Source organism: Quercus robur, chromosome 11, assembly GCF_932294415.1.
Source record: "Quercus robur chromosome 11, dhQueRobu3.1, whole genome shotgun sequence".
In the NCBI taxonomy this organism is placed as follows: Eukaryota; Viridiplantae; Streptophyta; class Magnoliopsida; order Fagales; family Fagaceae; genus Quercus; species Quercus robur.
The window spans coordinates 6,315,494-6,333,907 of record NC_065544.1 but is presented as its reverse complement, the minus strand read 5'-3'; the positions used below and the strand labels follow the sequence as shown (position 1 = coordinate 6,333,907).

At 33.4% G+C, this 18,414-nt stretch overlaps 2 protein-coding genes and 1 non-coding gene across 4 annotated transcripts; 2 read left to right on the top strand and 1 right to left on the bottom strand.

The window, feature by feature from the left end:
- Positions 1-3,043: 3,043 nt before the first annotated feature.
- On the top strand, positions 3,044-9,315 carry LOC126707637 (zinc finger CCCH domain-containing protein 16). The gene is made up of 10 exons (XM_050407391.1): positions 3,044-3,184; positions 3,965-4,151; positions 4,485-4,576; positions 4,719-4,814; positions 5,417-5,510; positions 6,733-6,953; positions 7,125-7,231; positions 7,311-7,533; positions 8,420-8,492; positions 8,835-9,315. Exons 1-10 carry the CDS (start codon positions 3,144-3,146, stop codon positions 8,871-8,873), a joined length of 1,173 nt encoding a protein of 390 aa, XP_050263348.1. The 5' UTR covers positions 3,044-3,143; the 3' UTR covers positions 8,874-9,315.
- LOC126707767 (small nucleolar RNA snoR74) lies at positions 8,265-8,391 on the bottom strand. Its single transcript, XR_007649073.1, has one exon. It is a non-coding gene; the product is annotated as a small nucleolar RNA snoR74 (small nucleolar RNA).
- A 6,055-nt stretch (positions 9,316-15,370) lies between the features above and the next one.
- On the top strand, positions 15,371-18,169 carry LOC126707636 (leucine-rich repeat extensin-like protein 2). 2 transcript variants are annotated; one of them, XM_050407390.1, is made up of 2 exons: positions 15,371-17,165; positions 17,208-18,169. In XM_050407390.1, exons 1-2 carry the CDS (start codon positions 15,590-15,592, stop codon positions 17,651-17,653), a joined length of 2,022 nt encoding a protein of 673 aa, XP_050263347.1. In that variant the 5' UTR covers positions 15,371-15,589; the 3' UTR covers positions 17,654-18,169. The 2 variants fall into 2 exon arrangements, with proteins under 2 accessions (XP_050263347.1, XP_050263346.1); XM_050407389.1 differs by having other exon boundaries at positions 15,375-18,169.
- Positions 18,170-18,414: the final 245 nt, after the last annotated feature.

Sequence of the window (18,414 nt, the reverse complement as noted above, 5' to 3'; positions counted from 1 at the left end):
TTAAGTTAGGGTGTTATATTTATTTATTAGTAAGTTAGAATGTTACATTAAGTTAGAGTATTATATTTTTAATTGTTATTAATTTAGAATGTTACATATGGATACATATGCTGGTTTAGGGTTGATATAACTTATTATCATTTGAATGAAATCAATACTAAAACTATAGGGTCTCGATTTACAATCCAAGCCCAAAACGTATAGGATATTGGTCCAATGAGCCCAATACAATAAATTTGTAGAGAATGGGTCGAAGAACTAGGCCCTATGAATTGAACAACGGCTAATACTGAATTAAATGACAATCAAACACTAAATAAGAGATTTTGATATTAATAGACTTTCGGTCCGAGGAGGTCACACTTGTATATATTGATCACAATTGAATACAAAGACAATTTAAATTGCTATCGTCTTCTTTCTCTGCTTTTCTCCCTCCTCACCAGTGACAGTCTCTCACATTATATATCTCATTTTGGAATATCTTGATTCTACACTTGTTGATCATCTAAACATCCACTTGAGTACCTGTCCTATCAAACACCCTCTCTGGCTTTTTGTAAATTGTGGTAGTTAAGGTAACATTATTCAGAGATCTTCTCCACATAAATTGATTCTACACTTGTTGATCATCTGAACATCCACTTGAGTACCTGTCCTATCAAACACCCTCTCTGGCTTTTTGTAAATTGTGGTAGTTAAGGTAACATTATTCAGAGGTCTTCTCCACATAAATGTGGCCAGAAAAGTAGCTGACATGCATTTAATGCGGTGACAGCAACTTTCCCTTAAATATTTTTGGGCTTCCTGCCTTCTTGTATGTTCATGAAGTATATTCCTGTCATCGCAGCTTCTTGGAAAGTCATTCTACTTGCTAGAATACATATTCAAGTTGCACACGCCACATCCGAGGAGTAATTCCTCCTCTGATTACCTTTCATTTGTTCCTAACTCATAAGACTTTAACTAGGAACCCCTAACAACTATTTGCCCCTCTTCAGACAATTCAGCCTCCTCGGACAAAAGCCCAAGGCTCAACATATTATTTTGGACTTTTATCCCTACAAAAACAAATGATTTAAATATCAAAATAAGAAATAAAAATTAAATTTCTTTTAAGTGTACAAGTACAATTTATTTTTTAATCTTAAATTTTGAATTAATTATTTTTTCATTTTATTTGTTATTAAATTTAATTATATTATCAAAATATATTTTATTAAGCCATGCATCGCACAGGCATAATTCTAGTGTATGATAAATGATGTGACACTGATGTTGAAAAGTTCAACCTAGATAGTAGTCAAACAAGTCAAAAAAGAAAAAAAAAATCCCTATTATTAAAGTGGAAAATTATTATTGGTTGGAAAAATAAAATATTTATTTGGAATAGGCTAATTAAAAATAAAAAAATTAGTAAAAGTTTACTAACTAAAAATTTGAGTTGATTGTGCAAGGAATTTGAGGAGTGTTGCGTGTGTGTTGTTTGGGGTGGAGATAAGAAAAATTGTAGAGGAATATCTAAAAGAATTATAGAGAAATTGGGAAATTATGGCCATATTTTTTTAATTTTTAATAAAAAATAGTTGAAGGATCCTTAAAAAGAAGTTTACAAACTACTATCTAATTATTAGATAAATCTAGTAATTGATTTTTTTTTTTTGGTGTAAGGTTTTTATTATTTTTTGAAAAAGGTAATTATTCATTGCATAATATTTCCACCATAAATTATTGAGTGACATAACCAAATGCAATTTCATTAAACATAATTACTTTTTTAGTAAAAGTTTTAGAAAAATATTAAACATTTTTTCTTATAAGAATATACCTTAGGTGGAATTCAAAGTCTATTTACAAAAAATCTTATCTGATAGGCCTTTGGAGGTGGAAGTTTAAATTTAATTTCATAAATAATGAAAACATCGAAAGATATATTTAAAGTTTTGAATTCCAATAATTTAAATCCAAACAAGGGATTTTGAAATTTATATAGTTCAAATCAAGTTATTTTCAAATCCATTGTTTAGAATTAAAACACCAAACTAAGGATATGCTTGATTGAGGTGAAAAAGAATATGAAAAACTTATCTTAAAAAATGGTAGGATGATTATTATTTTTCTTTGTTTGGCAAAGAAGATGGAAGTATATTATTTTTACCCAGACCAATAAAATTTTCTCTCCAAAATAGAAGAAAAAAGAGAGTAAAGGAATAAAAATCACCTACGGAAAAAGAAAAGCAAATTTGTGATTTTACCTCCACGTCTCTCTATCTGTGAGGTTGTTTGTAAGGTGTGATTTAATCTAGTCCATTTTTTTTTTGTATAAAAAAATGGAAAGAGAAAATAAAATTTTCTTTGATAAAAATAGAGAAAATAAAATAAAAAGTCTAAAATGCAAAAATATCATGAATTTGGGTGAATTGTAAAAATAGTTCATGGGTTTCAACTCTTCTTAATAAATTTCTAAGATTTTTATATCCATAAAATAAATTTTTAGAAATAACTTTCGTTAACTGTTACGGAATGAAAAATCACGTAAATCATGTAATCTTAAGTTAGTTTGCTTATGGATTCTACCAAAATCTTTTTTTTTTTTTTTAGAGAGTTTAAATTTATGACGTCCGCTTCTAATAATAACTCTTTATTATCAAACTAAGACACCAATCAGTTTTTTATGTAGGTGAGGGAAATGAACCTCAAATCTCTTATACAACTATTAGAGACTTTACTAGTTAAATTAACTGGAACCCACTACACCAAAAACTTATTGATAACTTGGACTAATGATAAAAAGTTATTATTAGGAGCAGACGCTATAAATTAAAATTATTTTAAAAGAAATTTGGTTTGCTTCAATAAAATTCATACAAATCCTTCAATTCTTGTGCAAACTTCAAAAAAAAAAAAATTATAGCCAAAAAAAAAACCCCTTATTTTATAGCCAAAAAAAAAAAATCTATAAAATTATTTTGATTAATTTTACGAATTAGGTGCAATTAGAAATTAGAAAAACTGCGTACATATAACGAATTCGAATTCCCTCTAAATTAATTACTACCCTCGCTCACTCCCACTTTCATGTCTCTCTGTCTCTGTCTCTGTCTCGTGTTTTCTCTCCACAACAATTCATAGAAGAAGAGAAGATGTATAAGAAAGAACTCTGCAGACACTTTCAGCGTGGCAAGTAAGTCGTCTTCTTCTTCAGGTTTTCTTTACTTTTCTTTAACAATCGTATATTCAATTTCATACTTAACCTTTACTGCTTGCTTTCTATGTTTTAATTTGAATCTCTTTCTTTCACATCAATCAAGGAATTATTCTCTTTCTTTTTCTTTACAGTCATGTGGGTTTCTTCAGATTTTCTTGACTTGTTTCTTTCTTTCACCAATATTAACATTACAACAATTTCCCTGTCCTTTTAGTTCTTATTACACTTACAATTTGTATCACTAGTTATCACAATTATTAATCTTAATTGGGTGTGTGTGTGTGTGTTTGTTTTGCAAAAAAAAAAAAAAAAAAGTAACTTCTAAAAAAAGTAGTATAAAAAAAAAAAAAAAAAAAAAAAATCTTAATTGGAATTGGAATGCGGGGTTTGAGAGAGGTCATGGTAGGTAGCCTTACCCACAATTTGTTTTGCAGAGTCTAATTCCCAGACTCGAACCCGCGACCTGTTGTGTTTTTGGTAGAAGGGCACTTGCTATTATGAATAATTTGATTATAGAAAAGAAGCATATACAAAATGATGACAACTCTATAAACCATACAATACAATGGGTAGTTGTGAAGCCCGAAGCTTGAGATCACTTTGTGCCTGTAGGGGGGGGGGGGGGGGGAGGTTTATTTTATTATGCAATTAGTTTTGCATTATTCTATTACATGGCATCAATTCTCCACTTGCTGTGTGGGGGTTTTGCTTCTTGTGTTACTTGCCTCATTTGATTTTTCAAAAAATCTATTTCAGCTGTCGGTATGGCGAGTCGTGTAAATATCTTCATGGGACTCAACAACAACAACATCAACAACAACCAAAATCTGTTGTCTTTGGCTCAAATCAACAACAAAACTCGAACCCTTTTGGTTTTGGTGTCCAGAACACTTCTCAGTCAAGAGGGGGCACAGATTTTGCATCCAAACAGAACCAATCCAAGGTTCTTTCTCTTCTTATATCTCAAACTATAAATTAAAAAAAAAAGGTCTTCTATGTTGTTAATTGGACATCTAAGTTTTTAAGAATTTTACTTATTGTAGGATTGACATTATTTTTTATCAAATTTATTGACTTAGTGCCCGTTTGGTATGGTATGGCATACTTTTCAGCTTTTTGAAAACAGAGTTGATTGAAAAAGATGGTACCTAGGAAAAAGTGGAGTTTAAAAAAAGTGTAGTTTAAAATGGCATTATGGTTCTAGTTTATCTTTTGTTATTGATAATTTTTTTTTTGTCATTTTATTCTTGTTGATAAAATTTTACTTGTGTATCAGCCATTTCAAAACACATGGACTCGTTCCACCTCCACAACACCCGGTGGTGCATTGCGGCAATCTGATAATTCAGCTCCATCTGTAAATCATAAGTAAGTCTTGTCTATGAGTTATGCTTCTCTCTGTTTGCAGTTTATAGCTCTGCATTGGTTCCACTGACAGGATATGTTTGCAGTATACTCTTCCTCATGACTTAAACATTACCTGACCTTATTTGAATTGATGCACTTGTAGGTGCACAGACCCTGAGACTTGCAGGCGCCAAATTGCTGAAGATTTTAGTAATGAAAGACCACTTTGGAAGCTCACATGCTATGGTCATTCCAGAAAGTATGTCTCCCAACCATTGCTGCCATCAATTATTTGTTATTTGAATTTAATACGGAACCATTGTTAATGAGTTTTTGAAAGAGGAAGTCCTATATGAATTTATATGTGGATATTCTCAGGAATTTTGAAGAACTACTATCAGTTTCTTAATAATTTTGGGTTATGGGAACTGGGAACTAACCAGAGTGCTGAACTGCAACATTTCTTTAATGGCTTTCACACTTTGCACTCACAATAATTTTTTTTAATAAATGTTGTAAAAGAGTTGGCGGATTTGATATGTGGTAAAACCAGTAACCCTTGGTGGAAGTATTTGTTGTCATCATGGTTCATCTAAAATGGTTCGGTGGTGGTATAGATGATTCCAGATTTTCTCACTATTTAAATTTTATACCATATACAATATCTCAAGGGAAAATAAAAACAGAAATATTGGTCATAAATTTCTCATAGAATGACTTATTTACATATATAAAAAAATGAAAAAAAAAAAAGTCAGAAAAAAATTACATATTTCATTGAACTTCTAACAACTCCAGTATCCTTTCTTGATGAGGATGAAAATTGAACTGTGGCCTGATTTTGAATTCTTCTGTTTGCAGTTTGCCTAGTGAAATTGTTGGTGATATTAGTTATGAAGAGTTGCGGGCAGCAGCATACGATGATAATAGGCGTGGAGTGAGCTTGCAGTCAATAGTGAGAAACCTGACATACCATATTTGACTCTTCTGCAATTGCATGCTTAGAAACATTCTCAGAATGACCTATCAAAAAAAACATTCTCAGAATGTTAAGTTTTATATTTGTTGAATCAATGAAAATTCACCATGTGCATGCTTCTTTCAATTGCACTCTTAACTTTTACTTAATATTAAGTGATGGGAATATGCTAAGTTTGTTAAGTTACTGAAACCTGGGAAGTTGGGAATATATTTGTTCAGCCTTTCCTTTTTATTATACTGTCAAGTTTACTAAGATATCTTTAGTCTTTTATTTTTGTGAAGTTTAAAAAATAAAGGACATTGCCTTGTTTTTTCTTTGTTAACATCTTATAGAGATGCAAATTTAAGCCTTATAAATCTTTGACTAGTGTAGTGACTAACTGTCTTAGACTGAAAAATAGTTTGAGGGCAGATACGTAAGTACTGATATTTTACTCCCATTGAGGTTAGTTGTAGTTCTATTGAGATTTTCACTATCATATTTGATGTTAACACAAACAGAAACTTTAAAATGTCTACAGTCAGACTCAGCAAATTACTTGAGAATATTTCGACTGTACCTCTTATTGATGGATTGTCCTGAATCAAGGGTCTCCCCTTTGTCAATTTTGATCCCAAAACTATAGTTCTTGATTTGAGAGTATGCAAATTAAGGATAGGAAATTTTATGCACTCACAAGTCCCCCCTCTCCCCTCTCCCCTCTCCCCTCCCCTCCCCTCGACCTAGTTTTTCCTATTCAAAAGAAAATCAATTGGTAGTGAAATTAAAGTAAAAGTGCAAACATGTCCTACTTTCCTAAATATTCTCATTTTGAACTTTGTACCATTTAAGAAAAACTCAAAACACTAAATGTACAAGTGCAATTTTGGGAGAGCATACAAGTGTTCTGAGGCAAATAATTCTCCTCCTGGAAATGTTTTTTTCTCCCCAAATGAATAGGAGGGAGTTTATTTACATGGTGAAATTTTGCAAAAGAAGATTGGTTTTGGTAATGAGTACTGTGGTTGTGCTCCATGTGAAAATCCTTTCTTTCATATGTTTGTTAAATTCTCTCTTTTTATAAAAATAATAATAATAATAAGAATAATTTTTTTTTTGAAAGTTTGAAAGTTTCATGTTGCAGTACATATTGATAAATTAACAACTGGAAGCTTTGGTATCTTTGCTGAACAAATGATTAAACACTTCTCTACAGGTTGAGAGAGAGAGGAATTTAGTCAATTCCAAGATGGTTGAGTTTGATAATTTCCTTCGTAAGCCAAATGCAGTTCCACCAAACTCTACTCTTGCCAGCCAAAGCCCATTTTCTGGGGCCAGACCAAATGCATTCCCAGGAACTGCTCAAAATAATGCCCCTCCTTTGGTCACAAGTTTTAGTCAACTAGGTGCATCGCAAATTGGGGGTCTTGGAATAATGTAAGAATCACTTATCAAAATCTTTACTTAGTTACCTAAATATCAATAGTTTTTGTTCATTATAAAACAACTTCTATGCTACTATTACTGAAGGGTCACACAGATTTCTGGATATACTGTTTCTTTCATTGTCATTGGGCTCTTAAAAATATCTTAAGCAAATTTTCTCAGGCCCTCTACACCATCTAACAATGCTTTTGCACAACCAAATGCCTTCCCAAATTCCAGTCAGATGTCAAGTGCATTTGGGACAAACAATTTTCCATATAAAAGTGAAGGTACAATTATTGAAGGTTTTCTTTCCTCCATTACCTGCTTAGGTGTTTTTGTGTTGTTTCTTATGATGTCATTTGGTAGGTGCATTTAGCTTTCAAAATCCTACCCAGACACCTGGAAGTTCCATTACATCCAACACAGCAGGCTTCAGCAATGGTGGTAACATAATTGGTGGAAGTAACTCATTTTTTCCTCCAGTAGCACCTGCACAAATATCCATTTCAACTAGTAACAACTCGTCCATCCTTCCAAACGGGCCCAACTTTAATACAGGTGGACCAGCAATCACAAATGTTCAATTGGGGTAAGTTTGTGGGAAAACTACTTATATTTGTTATTACTTACCCAAAAAAAAAAAACCTACTTATATATTGTAAGCCAATTGAAAGAAGTCTGATTAAATAAAAAATTCTGAGTTCCATTCCAATTATCAAATTTCACTTATTTGTGTTAAGTAACTAGGATTAGTCAGGCATTTTTTGTTTTTACTTTCTGAATTATTTCTGTTAGATTAGCTGACTGATTTGAAAATATTAAATTTTACTTCTTTGGCCTCTATTTTATTATTATGATTTTAGTCAACATGGGCTTGTGTCCAAACAACATACCTGGACCGGCTTCAAACCGTTTTTGACTGTTGCTTCATGTAAGGCCACATTTGCCATCAAAATTACCTTATCAAGAAAGGAAAAAGTTTGGCTCCAAACATGTGTGGAGCTATCTTGTTCCACGTGTAGTTTTTAGTCACAAGATTTTTTTAATGAGTCATGTGACTTATTTAAATAATACACATGAATAGTTTTATAAATCATTACGTATTAGGTTGGAAATGATAGCTTCAAATAGGTTTGGAGCCAACGTTTGTCCGTCAAGAGGGGGGGGGGGGGGGGGGAATCAAAGTTTTGTAACATTTATCATCGTCTTTTGGCATCTATAACTTAAATAAAATCTGTCTTATTCATTGTGTCTCTCTATAGAATTTGCAGCTGGAATGGAAGTTAATAGTTTTTTTTTTATAAGTAAAACCAAATATAATAATGTTTCATCATTTACTGAACCTTCAGTCACAAACAACAAACAGAGGTTCACCAAGAAACAATGAAACTTGAAAGTTAATAATTTGTCATCTTCAAGTTTAAAAAATGCCGTTTGCTCATTTTTTTTTTTGGATTCACTTTTGAATTCTGCAGAAATAACTTGCAAATGGAGAACGCTTCTGGGGAGTCGAGTATTTGGTTAAAAGAGAAATGGAATCCTGGAGAGGTAAAAAAAGGCTTCAATTTGTGTTGTATACTGTAAGCATGACTTGCAATTACATAATGGTTTTGGAAGTGTTAGGAATTGATGGATGATCTTATTCTGCATGTGCAGCAATGCATTTGAGAATTTGGTTCTGACAATTATAACGATAAACAACAATCCTTCACACAATATATATATATTGTAATAGCTAAGAATTCAATATGCAAAGTAATTACAAAAAACTGTTTTAGCTACCTGTAAAGGTAATGTTGAATTGATAGTTTTGCAGTTCAAAGCCTTGATTTTAAGACTTTTTGGTAGGTTAATAGACTACTGATTATGTTTGCATATCTTTTCCCCCAGATTCCAGAAGAAGCACCTCCAGATGGATTTGTTTGGTAAGAATGCTTCTGGGATTAGATGTATAAGGTTTGAGTTGTTTATTTTATCAAACCAAAAAAAAAAAAAGAGATGAAGAAGCACAGAAATTATTGACATCAGTTGCAGGATGAATAAGCATCTTTAGCAATAATGGAGTAGCAAAATGACTGGATCTGATCTGTCTCCTGGGTTGCCCAAGAAGAGTTATACATTTGTATCAAAGTAGCAAATTAATGATACCGGGGATCGTTTTTTGTTTGAGTTTTTCAGTTTGTGTTTCCATTTACATGATTTCATTCAGTTTTACCTGGCTATTATAGAAAAAGCCTTACTGCTCACTATTCATGCTTTACAAGTCCAGAATTTAGCACCATTCATTGTAATTGTCAAACGCTTTGAAAATTGAACTTTTTTAGTCAATGTTGCAAAAGCTCTATAATCAAAGTTCCACCTTTGAAGTTTACTTTAAACAATGTCAAACAGGTATATAACTTTTTATGTAAGTGAACAAAGACTTACGTAAGTGGAGTCTCTCTCTCTCTCTCTCTCTCTCTTAAGTTTAAAACCCATCGATTCCCAGAGTAACATGTTTTGTATGTTACGGCCCCTCAATACGAGGGAATGTATAAGCCTCAAGAAAAATATGGTTCTTCAACACAGTAGGTCCCCTAATATCTTATATTCTACTTAACTGTTATTCTTAATATTTCCGTCATAGTTAGTTTATAAATTTGTGAGAGATTTTTATCATATGAATAATGAGAATGTTTCATAAATCTGTAAATCATAACCTTCTCAGGAAAAAAAAAAAAAAAAAAATCTGTAAATCATAAATAAACAAATAAATTATTGTTGGTGGCTATTTTTTTTTTTTTTTTGACAAAGTTTAATTACAAAATTGATTGTAACCTAAGACTACAATCTTGCTCAATAAAATAAAAATTACTACATATTAGAAAATCTAATTGTTGAATTGCATATTTTTCATGCTCTTAATACACATGTCAAATTTTGTGTCACTCAGGTATTATTTATTATATGATTTATAAGCTTATGTTTTATACATAATTTTAAACTATAAAAACTTACAATTTAAACAATTTATTGATGACATAACTATTGATCTTTAATTTTTTAGAAATTTTGCAATCATGAAGGATATAAGAAGATGTAATCTAATGGTAGGTTTGTCAAAATTCACCTCCAATAAAAATATATTGAGTAAGGTTGTAGTTTTAGGTTACAATCAATTTTGTAGTTAAACTTTATCTTTTTTTTTTATTTTATTTTATTTATTATTAAAAAAAAAAAAAATCATACAAGCTCAATGCAAGCAAAGTCCGACTCTCTTTGGGTCTATATCAAATATTGGGTGATTTTTTTATTCTTCCATGCATGGTTGAAGCCCACGCAATTTAAATGAAGATTTAGGATAGGGTGATTTGAAGGGTAAGATTGTCCCTATGTTGGATTTTTAATAGACCCAAAGCATAATTTTTGCCAAGTGAGTTGGAGTCATTAGCAAAACCTGAGGACCCTTAAGAGAAATCATGTGTTGGCCATTGTCACGCAAATATCAATCATTGTAGTATGCACTTCTCAATGTCACATTTAGCAAAATTCCCTTAAGTGTTGATTTAGCTTAGAGAGCTCAGTTAATTAGGTTTAATCAACGAATTTCCTCAATCGTGACTAAACCAGCCCACCTAATTGCTCAATCAAAAACAGATCCAATGCTTACCTCTTGTTTAGCAACACATCAATTCGATCCATAAGTAAAATTGGATCTTAGGGATGTTTGCATTAACAAAAACATTTATTCCTATCTCAACCACCGTACTTCTTTCATTCAAAATTTCATGAGCTAATAGGATGTTTTGCCTACGTGGAAGCAACATTGTGCTCTCTCTCTCTCTCTTAAATTATCCATTCTGCTATATGTACAAGTCAATAAAGGCGAAAGGCATTATTCATAGTTTTCTTTATTTTTGTTGGTTAGCATCTTTGGACTTTTTTCTTTTTTTCTTTTTTGTGTGTGACACACCTCTAACCTTTACTCAACATGTATCGTGAATTTTGAGCTAACCCTCATTTCTTCTCCATATTTAATAAACACGCGGTGTTTGTGTCAATTCTTATTTTGATTAACCTTTCCACAAATCAACTTGACAATTATAAATAAATAAATAACTGAAAAGTATAAAAGAGAAAGAACAGAGTTTAAAAAAAAAAAAAAAACCACGTTAACACTTAATAGATGCGTTCAGAGTAATTGTTAATAAACCATAATAGGAAAGTTTTGAAACCACTTTCATAAAAAATATAAAAAACTGTCAACAACATTTATTATTTCATTATTTTTTCAGTAAAATGTTTCTAAAATTAGCTTAAGAACTAATACTCTTAGGCCATTGATTAACATTTTTCAAAAAATAAAAAATGCTAAAACTATATGCAGCCTGCATTGAAAGAGAAGGGAGTTGAAGATGACTTTTGGTGATTTGGAGTTTAAGTAAGCTCTTTAATAAATCTATAGAGAAATAATAATATTGCTTCTCTGGCTTCACTTTCATCAATGATCAAACAAAGAATAGGTGACTCTGTTCATCAAAAAACAAAAGAATAGGCGACTCTTGTCTCCCTCATCCAACCATCCATAATTGTTAATAGTAACAGGTAGGACGATAGATAATTATTACGTAGATTATTTATTTAGCATAATTAATATTCGTACACTCCGCGTTTGGGGTTGGAATTTCATTTTTTTTTCCTTTCTTTTTCTCCAATTTGTAAAAAAAGATTCTTATTTTGAAAAGGTCTTTGGCCTCCTTGGGAGATCGTGCTGACAGAGTATAAGTGGGACCCATGTATTTCTGGCAACATTGGAGCAATAAAATATTTAAAAAAAAAAAAACACTTTCTTTCTCTATTTGTACAAGTTTTTAAAATTTTAATTGCATGGGATGAGAAAGTTACAACACGTTAAAACTTAAACAAGGTCCCATGTATCAGATCTTAGGCCCACAGTCTCATCCAACTGTTATAAAATATATATTTCTTACCTATCCTTCACCGACTATACCTTCTTCTTAATTATTAACTTCTTTCTTTTGAACCCATGATTAACTTCTAATTCTACCTATGATGTCTATCTTCTTTTTGCTAACAATTCTATGTTTATTATGATGTTGAAAATATACAAATTGTGTAGCTGATTTCATTCTTAAATCTTAATCCTATTAGCAATGTGATTGTGACACTCCTTGGGTTCCACTTTATTTGTCTATCACATCATTTTATTTTGTTGTTTATCAAATAAAAAAGGTAGAAATTTTCAGAGATTTAAAAATTGTCGGTTGTATATCCAAAGTTTCTAATTAAAATAAAAAAAAAATATTAAAATTGTGGACACTGATTTAAGGAGTACATTGTATCTGTTTGGATCCACTGAAGCTGCGTTTCACGTTTATGTTTTAGCTTTTTTTTTTTTTTTTTTTTTTTTTTTTTTTTTTTTTTTTTTTTTGTGGGCACGCGTTTCAGGAGTAAAACATTACTGTTCATCACTGTTATGAACAGTAGCCGCAACTTTTGACCCAGAACAGTGTATTCGTGTACTGTTCATAGATCCACAAACTTCACTTTTCAGCAACTTTTTCATTAAAAATGGGTCACACGGTACTATTCACACATTTAAAAATTATTTTACTACAATGTTTTCAGTTTTTAGTTTCAATAAAATAAGTTCTATCCAAACAGATTGTTGAACTTTGTTTTTGCTTGTAAATAGTGTCTATGGAGCATGAGTAATAAACTTTCTTTGGTAAAGTTATAATCCACTAGCTACATGGTTTGATGTAAAGGACATTTTGCATAAGGAAACCTATTACTTCCATTCAAAAAAATTTCCCCCTTTGTCAAGTTTTGAAATATATTATCTCTTAAACCATATGAGATCCAATCTCATAATTTTTTTTAGACTAAACTATAAATTGCATCCTCTATATTTATCATATTCATTTTCTTTTTTGTTGTTTCAATTTTTTTTTAATTAAGTTTCTCGAGTTTCATCATTTTTTAATATACACACACAACTTCATATGGTACAACTTGCCTTACCAGTGTGATGATAGTGATATAGAATCACCAACACCATCACGTACCAAGTTGTGTCATATCTCAAATTTATAGTATATTGGATCAAAGTTGTTTTAACCAATAAGGTTTATAGCTTATAGAGATTGTAGTGGCAAAGATGGGGGTTTTCTGATTGGACTCGGTGGGCATCGATTAGATGAACTTGATTGATTGGGTTTCATATCCATAGCTATCTATGATGGGCTCTGTGGTGGTTCACAAATTTTGGTTGCTTGATTGGTTCTTGACGGGTTTCATTTTTGCTATAATTTTTTTTTTCCTAAAATAAGTTATATATATATATATAGGAATCACTTGAAGTAAATTTCATTTAAAATTGAAAAAAATAAAAACAAACTACATTGGTTTGTGAGATCTAACGGCAGCCCACTTGAGAAGAGTAAATGGAAGGACCAAATTAGAAATAAATTTAAGTTAAAAGGATTGAAATGTAATAAAATCGAAACTACATGGACCAAAATAAAAACTTACCGAGCTTAAAAAGATGTAATTTATAATTTGACCAAAATTTTAATGTGATATATATATATATATATATTCACCCTTGGAGCATCCACAGCAGTAGAGCTAAATTTTTAGTTTTTTAATAACACAAAAAGTCACTTTATTATCTATTTTATCTTCTCTCATTCTACAGTAGTGGAGCTATTTTAGCTTTTAACACAATAAAATAATATAAACACTATAATAAAATAATATTAACACTACAATAAAATAATATTTCATTCAACCACCAACACACAACCACAACCACCATCAAACCCATAAATATCATTGCACAACCACAACCCCGCGGTGCCCATCAAAACCAGTGAAGAAGAAAAAAAAAAAAAGCAGAAAAATCACAGCTCGAAACACAAACCCAGCTCGAAACAAAAATTGAAACCCATGCCCGAAACACAAATCCGAAACACAAAGCCAAAACACAAGCACAACCCGAAACACAAGCACAGCCTGAAACACAAAACCGAAACGCCGAAAATAGAGAAGAGAGGCTGAAATGGGTCAGGTCGACGGCCGAACGTGGGTCGATGGTGACGGGTCTGTGGCGGCTGGGCTCATGCAGATTGGCAATGGGTCTCTGAGGAAGAAAGAAGGGTCTGTGGGTCTGTGAAGGATGAAAGAAGGGATTGAGAGGTAGTGAGGAGAGAGAGACGGAGAAAGGAGAATGAAGGAAAAAATAAAAAATAAAAAAAGAAGTGTGAACACAAAATAAAAAATTATTTTTCATTTTAGTTTTGAGCTACAGTGCACATCTATATCTATAAATAGATGTGCACTATAGCAAAAAGCTAAAAAGTTTTAAGTATAGCTCCATTGTTGCAGTCTCTTTTTTGTGTTTTGGTGTAGCTAAAATAGCAATATAGCTATTTAGCTATACTGCTGCAAATGCTCAAGTAGATGGGAGGATGTTCTCCCCATGTAGAGAAGAGTCACAAATATTCTTGACAACTATTATAAGACATTTGGGCATACTAAAGTTTTAATATATTATATACCTAGTTAAATTTACTTTGTCGGCATATCTTTTTATTTTTATTATTTATCTCTTATGTACTTAAACTCATGAAAGTATAATTATTAATTATAGCTAAAATATCGAAAATTTTAAAAAGTATGCATGAAAAATAAATGAGTAAAATAAAATTAAAAAAAAAAAAAAAAAAACCCGTGACCAATTATGCATGATCTACGCGTTACTTCAAAAAAAAATTTGTTCTTGGCTTTTTGTGAAGAGAACCTATTAGCTTACCAAAAGTGAAAAGCGATTGTTGTAGATGAAGCCAGTTGAACTTTTGCTGTCCGAATTGAATGCTGTCTGGCATCGTGCAGTATATACAGGACCATAATATTTTGTGAGAGATGCTAGGCAATTTTATTTCGGTAAGTTGTGGGTGATGAAGATAAAATAATAGATTTATGTGGGTTTATAGGCCGAGTTGGGTAAAAGTTTTGAATTATTTTGTGGTACTTTGTCTATTATGTTAGAGATGCAGTGAAAATTGGAGCACAAAAATTGTGTATTGAATTACTCTGCAGTGTGATAAAGACACGTACCCAAAGTCAAAAGACAAGTCCATTCATCTACAATATGCCTATGCCTTCACCTTTTCACTTTGGCATTGAATTGTCCAAGTCTCCCACCTAATTTTTTCTGTTTCAAAAATCTCTAAGACGTGCCAGCATGTCATGATTCATTTTGTCATGCATCCACGACAGGGATCAATTGTTTTGCCTCCTAAATCATATCCTATTCACATTACCTTTCCTTCATTTTTTTTATTTGTGTTTATAAGATTCACATTTTCATATTGCAAAGACCAACAAACAACTGTAATATACACTCTTCAAAAAAAAAAAAAACTGTAATATACACCAAGGTGAAGTTAAGAACTCTGCACTAGTAAAGGAAAAAAAGGGAATAGAAAAAAGGCCTATTGACCTTTTTATATAAAGAAAAGCTTGGGAAGGTGGGGAGGGCAGGGCACACTGTCCAAACAAACTCTCTTAGCATATCTCTCATGACACAAAGGCTTTTCTCCATGTGATTTTCTGCCAGTTGTGCCACACCACCAACACCAATGTCTCATCCTAGCTCCTTGAGCTTCTTCTTGCTTCTTTTCTTACTTGCTTCAACCTTTCTTTGCCAGATCTGTTCAGCTACAGATGAAGATGATGAACAAGGCTTGGCTGTAGCTGTAGATCCAAACCTAAGGTTTGAGAATCCAAGTCTCCGTCAAGCCTACATTGCTCTCCAAGCTTGGAAATCAGCCATCTATTCAGACCCATTAAACTTCACAGCCAACTGGGTAGGCCCAAAAGTTTGTTCCTACAAAGGTGTGTATTGTGCTCCATCTCCCACCAATGATTCACACAGAGTTGTAGCTGGCATTGACCTCAACCATGCTGACATTGCTGGCTATCTGCCTCCTGAGCTTGGCCTCCTCACAGATCTAGCTCTCTTTCACCTCAACTCAAATCGTTTTTGTGGGGTTGTACCCAAGACTTTCAACCGCTTGAAACTCCTCTATGAGCTTGACATCAGTAACAATCGCTTTGTGGGAAAGTTTCCAAATGTTGTCTTGTCTTTGCCAACACTCAAATACCTGGACCTTCGTTTCAATGAGTTTGAAGGTTCTGTCCCTTCCCAACTCTTTGACAAAGATCTTGATGCTATCTTTATCAATGACAACAGGTTCAGATTTGGCATCCCAGAGAATCTTGGTAACTCACCAGTTTCAGTGTTGGTCTTTGCCAACAACAACCTTGGTGGGTGTATACCAGGCAGCATTGGAAAGATGGGAAAAACACTCAATGAGATTATTCTCTTGAATGACAATCTCACTGGGTGTTTGCCTCCAGAGATTGGGCTTCTTAGGAAGCTTACTGTGTTTGATGTGAGCTTCAATCATTTACAAGGCCCATTGCCTTCAAGTATTGGAAACATGAAGAGCTTGGAGCAACTTGATGTAGCTCACAACAGCTTCACTGGTGTTATACCAAAGAGTGTGTGCGAGTTGCCTAAGTTGCAAAACTTCACCTATTCTTTCAATTATTTCACTGGAGAAGCTCCAGCTTGTGCTGCTATATCAGGAAGAGGTATAGCCAATGGTAAAAAGAATTGCATTCCTGGCAAGATTGATCAACGTTCTTCACGAGAATGTTCTTCAGAACCTGCTCACCCTGTTGATTGTAGAAAGCTCAAATGCAGTGGCAGCAGTGGCGGCGGCGGTGGTGGAGGCCATTCACCAAGGCCAGGTGTTAGTCCTAGTCATACACCTCCACCACCAACATCAGAGTCTTCACCTACCTTTAGATCACACCCTCCACCTCCACCATCACACATTTCACCAACACCATCTCCTCCCAAAAAGCCATACCACTCACCACCTTCACCACCACCTCCTACTCATAGGGAATCACCAAGGACATACCTCCCACCACCACCACCACATTCATCAAATGTACCATCATACCCACCAACTGTTCCTGTCTTGCCTCCAACCTATCCACCTCCATCTACTGTGCCTGCACAACCACCAGCTATTGGTGTCAAACCACCTACCTATCAACCTGTCTCACCACCACCACCACCACCAGTTGCATATGGGCCTAAACATTCGCCTCCACCTCCACCTCCCCAGCATTCAGCTGAAGCTCCACCGCCAAGTCATTACTACGGTCACACTTCACCACCACCGCCACCACCAAGTCATTACTACGGTCAAACTTCACCTCCACCACCACCACCAAGCCATGGCTACGGTCAAACTCCACCACCACCACCACCACCAAGTCATGGCTATGGTCAAACTCCACCACCACCGCCACCATCACCAAGTCATCACTACCATTACACATCGCCGCCACCACCACCACCACCATTGCATCAATATGGAACCCCTCCACCTCCACCAAATGAGCCAATATGGCATAATCCCCCACCACCTCCAACCGGCGGTTGTCCCACTCCAGTGTCAGCACCACCACCACCAACCCATTCAGTGCCAAGTCCTCACCCTTCAAAACCACACCCACCTCCTCACCAAACACCATCATCACCTCCACCGGATAACACGCCACTTCCACCTATTAGAGGAGTATCATATGCATCACCTCCTCCCCCTGTAATTCCTTATTATTAGAATCTTCAATCCAACTATCGCTTTCTATTTTTATTTTCTTTCATCATCAACCAAGAAGGAAAAAAAAAAAAAAAAAACCCAAGAGTATTATTCTTTTTGCTGCAAGCCCAACAACCCGGATAGCAGACCAAGCACGATTGGTTCTATTGTATTGTGTGCACCTTTTTTTTTTTTTTTTTTTTAACTCTCTCGAAGCAGTGTAATTTTCTATTAGAGGTTGCTTCCATAGCAATAGTAGTTTCTTCATTGCTGTTTAATTATTTATCTTCCATTTTATTCATATAATTCTTTATGTTATGACATAAAACATTTAGAGGGAATTGGGACTCGATCCTATGAAATAATTTGTGATACAAAAAGTGTTGTGTATAATTTGGATTAGGTCAGAACCCAGAGAGACAATACTTCTCTTCATTTTCTTGAAGTTGTATTTTAATTTGTAAAACATTTTGTGAGATTATTCATGTTCTCTCTTTTAAACTAATGGTATATACTCCTGTCTCCTATCGCCCGTCAGTATTGTGAAATTCTTGGCTTACAAATACTTTTTTTTTTTTTTGAAAAGCAGGCTTACAAATACTTAATGGTATATATACTCCTGTCTCCTATCAACCGTCAGTATTGTGAAATTCTTGGCTTACAAATACTTTTTTCTTTTTTTTTTGAAAAGCAGGCTTACAAATACTTAAGGTAATTAAATTATAGGTTTACGTTACGTAAAATATACGTAAAAGCAGGCTTACAAATACTTAATGGTATAT

What these genes read in the sequence shown, in the direction of transcription:
- LOC126707637 (XM_050407391.1), top strand. Translation starts at nt 3,144, where the DNA reads ATGTATAAGAAAGAACTCTGCAGACACTTTCAGCGTGGCAA. An exon ending in TGCTATGGTCATTCCAGAAA is followed by an intron (nt 4,815 to 5,416) that starts GTATGTCTCCCA and finishes TTCTGTTTGCAG; the next exon opens with TTTGCCTAGTGAAATTGTTG. An exon ending in ATTGGGGGTCTTGGAATAAT is followed by an intron (nt 6,954 to 7,124) that starts GTAAGAATCACT and finishes AAATTTTCTCAG; the next exon opens with GCCCTCTACACCATCTAACA.
- LOC126707636 (XM_050407389.1), top strand. Translation starts at nt 15,590, where the DNA reads ATGTCTCATCCTAGCTCCTTGAGCTTCTTCTTGCTTCTTTTCTTACTT.